Source organism: Teleopsis dalmanni, chromosome 2 (assembly GCF_002237135.1).
Source record: "Teleopsis dalmanni isolate 2A chromosome 2, ASM223713v2, whole genome shotgun sequence".
NCBI classification, from domain to species: domain Eukaryota; kingdom Metazoa; phylum Arthropoda; class Insecta; order Diptera; family Diopsidae; genus Teleopsis; species Teleopsis dalmanni.
Window position 1 is genome coordinate 231734342 of NC_051847.1, and position 4665 is coordinate 231739006.

Here is a 4665-nt window from a genome sequence, read left to right on the forward strand (position 1 = left end):
TAATATATCATTTACTTTTATTTCTAGTATGCCCATTTATATATAAAATTAGTACTACAACACGGTGTGACTGTATTGGAAGATTATTTACGTGGCGATACGGAACGTATAAGTGAATTTCTGAAAAGTTTGCAAAATATAACGCGATATTTGCACAATCTTTGTTGTCATTCAAAGGTAATGTAATTAAATATTTTTACTTACAATTGCAATATTGTAAATTTGTTATGATGTATATTGTTATGATAGACTAAAAAGAATTCAGCTATTGTCAATCAAATACCATTCTTACGTGAAACTGTGGAAAACTTAGTATTTCGCATTAAAGCCATATTAACTGGACATAAGTGTGCATCGGTGTTGAATATAAGTGTACTTAAAAATAAAGACTTGGATGGCGCTGAAATTCTTTCTCAGGTACTGTTTACACTTAATATTATTGAAAACATATATCTATAATAAATACTTTTGGTTTAGACTGTTTCCTTGACTTCTGCTAGTCGCGGCGATAGTGATGAAGAAATTCCAGAAGATGACTCTAGTGTAGAGGAAACAATACTTGGACAAAATGATATGCATGATACTACTCATGATGGGTCTACTTATCGAACGAGAAATCGTAGCAAATCAAATTCGCGTAGTAAATGTTATTAAAATGCTAAAAATTTATTACTGGTTAATAAAGATCTGAAATCTTGTAAAATTCTTGTCATATTTTTATAAAAAAAAAACAATTAAACGATAGGAAAACATTATTATAAAAAATAAAAATGCAGATAAAAACTCCTGTCAGGTTTCAAGATCGATCGCATCCAAACTGGGCAATTAACGTATCAGTCAGCTGCTTTACCTTGCTCAGCACTACGTTATCACGGCTGACAGGTGACTGCATACTAAAAATACATACTATATTTAGGGTTGTGACTCTGCATATAAGGAAACAACTGTACTCTACCTCATATGTCAATGTACATAATTGGTTGAGAGAAGCTTAAAAATCTTTGGGAAGCTTTATTTTACCGATCTGACAGAGCTGTCATCTTGCAAAATTAGGGACATAGCTAAGTTTATAGACTTATGTTTTTTAACTTCAACGAAAATGGGGGAATCATGCCTTTCAGCGTTGGGAACAGCGAACATCAGAGTTTCCATCAGAGTTCCAAGAATAACACCAAAAAGATACAGATTTTATTTTTAATTAAAATTATCTTAAATAAAAAGGAAATTTAACTACAGCATATTATGAAAGACAATAACTTCTGTATCTTAACCTATGGTCAATTCCGTCCTCCCAAAATTTTATTAAGCCGCTATGTAATAAATTAAAAATAGGTCTATGGCTTATGTATCACGTTTATTAATTTAATTAAAATTAAACACGATTGCATATTATCAAAATATATTTTTATTACCTTTAGAATTATATACATATATAAATTTTTTAAATTTATATATAATATAAAATATATTAAATATATTTTGCAACTAATACTGTTGTATGTCATTACATTATAAAGTTTATAAATAAATTTAGGTTGATTAATATAATAAATTAGCGTAATTTTATCAAGTATATATCTTTTGTTTATTAGTTTTAGTTTTATTAATTATATTCAAAATATATAAAAATCAATTATAATAAAATAAAAATATTTACAAGTACAAAATAAAAAGTTTGCTTTCATTTGTTGTTAATAAACAATCATAAATTTATTTAAATCATAAATTCATTTAGTATTAAACTAAATTTCTTATTATTCTTCTTATTCCGTCTTATTCTCTTTATTAAAAAATATAATTTCTTCAATGACAATTCAACCTATGAATTATTTCTGTTTAATTATAGCTAAATATATATAAAATTATATTTATATTTAATGTTGATTAAATTAACTATAAAAATGAAAAAAGGAGATACAAATGTGATTGGTACGTCTTCAAAATAAGAGTCCAATATGATAGAATAAAAGATTTAAATCTTTTTATTCGCTATATTATTTAAAGTTTCTGATATGTGTAAGTATTTTAGTAGTTTGGTCTTCAATTGAGCATTTTTGCGCTGCAAGGCTTGCTCCTCCATTTTTTCTGCCTCTTCACGCTGGCGGCTTCTAAAACGTGATTTACGACAAGCCTCGTTATTTTTATAACGTCCTTCCAAGTATTTGCGTTCTCTCGTACTAAGTCGTGCCAGATATGATGGATCTGGGCGAGCGCTGTGTTCCTTGCGAGGTCGTCCACTTTTTTTTTCCCTATTACTAGGCGTTGTTGTAACGAATGAGGCGGAGGAATTAGTTTGTGTAGGAGAGTTTGGTGCTGTTGAGAAACCAAACTTTACGGATTGACTTATATCGAAAAAATTGTAGCTAAGTGTTGTGTCCTGTGATTGATCATCGTTGTAGTTACTAGTCAAATCAACGGTGTTATTACTTTCTGTAGTTATAGTTTCCAGAGAGCTAAAGGATGAATTACTATCACTTAACATAATAATTTCACTTGCATTTGAAGCTGGTAATTTGGGCTAAATAAAAAAAAATTAATTTATTAGTAATTTTTTAAATTTTAGAAAATTAACTTTATTTATAAGTACCATAAGAAATTGTCCACACAAAGGGGCTATTGGTATAGTTATTTATTTTTTATTTATTTATATATTTATTGTTTAAAGTAAATAATTTACTTTATAATTGTTAGATATGTAGTTATACAGGGATTTAGCTGCTTGGACCTTTTATAAATATAATATTAATATTTAATATACTAAGATTGTTTATTTTTTTAAATAAATAAGTTTTTGGTAAATTTTTCTTTAAATTTAAGACTTAAATTTAATTTTATTTAATAAAATAAATTTCACTCTAAATTTAAGTATTAAATTAAATATTATTTAATAATATAAAACAAATAATAAATTTGGTTTTTTATTTTATTATTTATTTTAAATTTTTTACTTACTATAGATCTAAGCAGGGAGGTTTATTTACTAAGAGGTCTAAGCACACAAATTCTTGTATAACTATATAAATTAATTTTTTTTACTTTTAATAATAAATAAATAAATAAAATATAAATATAAAAAATATAAAATATAAATAAGTATATCAATAGCCTTTGAACTATTGCTTATGATACTTAAAATTAATTTATTAAATAAATATATTTTTAAACTTAAAAAAAATTATTTTTTTATAAAAAAAAATATATTAGAGAAAATATAACACAATTTTATGACAATTATTAATATTTGGTGTAAAATTATATATTATTACTGTTCAGTTGTTGTTTTTATATAATCTTGTTAATATAAATAAATAAATTAAGATAAAAGATAAAATCAATAACCACCTCTGCACTGCCTTCTAATGAAGTCTTCATATCATTGGGTGCGTTTATCTCCTCTGTAGCTATTAATGTGGGTTGCTTCGTCGTTTCTAAAGATAGTCGGAATTTCTCCCAGGCCACATATTCTTTATTCATGTAGCTAATAGATGAGGTGGTTGCTATGTAAGAAATAAAAATAAAATAAAGTTTTGGTTATTATATGTTGGATTTAATTATTTTATTTAAAAAAACACGTTTTTGCTGAACCTTTTTTATTATAAATTTTACAATAAATTTTGTATTAGTTTTAATATAGTAATAACTTTACAGCTAATGCATATTTTTCTTTTTTTAATTTTTTATATTAGATATTATATGTATTTGTATATGTAAAAAAAACATTTTATAAAATACAATTTAATTAATTAATCTTAAATTAAATTAATGTATTATACGAACTATATATGTTGTTTTTTTTTATTGTAGAAATCATATATATTTTTTAATTTTAATTAATATTTCATAATTTTTATATAAAATTTTTACTACCACGATTTAACGAATTAACTATTTCTTTGTACTGATAACAATAGGCCTTAATAGACCACTATAGTCCTTATTTTAAATGTAGATTAAATAACCCTACTAATAACTAGAGTATATATAAATGTGTTTGGTAAATTCCCCAACTAACAAGTGAACATGTTAAAATGTCCTTTTATTTGCAATATTATTTAGTGTTTCAGCTATATGCGAGTATTTGAGGAGTTTGATCTTTAATTCTGCATTTATATGCTGCAATCTTTGTTCTTCCACGATTTCTGCCTCTTCAAGTTGTCTGCGCTTGACACGCAATTGTCGACAAGCTTCATTATGTTTGTAACGCTTTTCCCAGTATTTACGTTCTTTCTCGGTAAGCTGTGCTAAATATGAGGCATCGAAACGATTTCTATGTTTTGGGAAAGGTCGACCACGTTTTGGTCTGTTGCTGTAGGATTTTGCTGTTGTGTTAGAGGTGGAGGTACTATATAGTGGTGGGGAGTTCCGCATTCTTCTAAAATTAGCGAACGACGTTTCATTCGCTTGTAAGGAAGTACAGGTTAGCTCTGAACGGTAGGATGAACTGCTATCACTGAGTAGAATAAATTCACTTGTACTTGAAGTTTGTTTTTTGGACTGTATGGAATAGAATTATTTAAAGAGTATGTTTATATAATTGAAGATAAAATGTCTTATATTTACTTAAGAAAATTAATTTTATATATAACATAATAACTATATATATTAAAACAAAGGTGTAAATATATACTACCAAAGCCATGTGTTGTTTTCTTATAATTTTATTAA

General features: G+C 25.9%; 1 protein-coding gene across 1 annotated transcript; it reads right to left on the reverse strand.

Moving 5' to 3' along the window:
- Positions 1-1972: 1972 nt before the first annotated feature.
- LOC119676938 lies at positions 1973-3474 on the reverse strand. The gene is made up of 2 exons (XM_038088205.1): positions 3343-3474; positions 1973-2518 (listed from the first exon to the last, which is right to left on the reverse strand). The coding sequence occupies exons 1-2, from the start codon at positions 3472-3474 to the stop codon at positions 1973-1975; spliced, it is 678 nt and encodes a 225-aa protein (XP_037944133.1).
- Between the last annotated feature and the right edge of the window lie 1191 nt (positions 3475-4665).

What these genes read in the sequence shown, in the direction of transcription:
- LOC119676938 (XM_038088205.1), bottom strand. Translation starts at nt 3,474, where the DNA reads ATGAATAAAGAATATGTGGCCTGGGAGAAATTCCGACTATCTTTAGAA. An exon ending in CATTAGAAGGCAGTGCAGAG is followed by an intron (nt 2,519 to 3,342) that starts GTGGTTATTGAT and finishes TTTTTTATTTAG; the next exon opens with CCCAAATTACCAGCTTCAAA.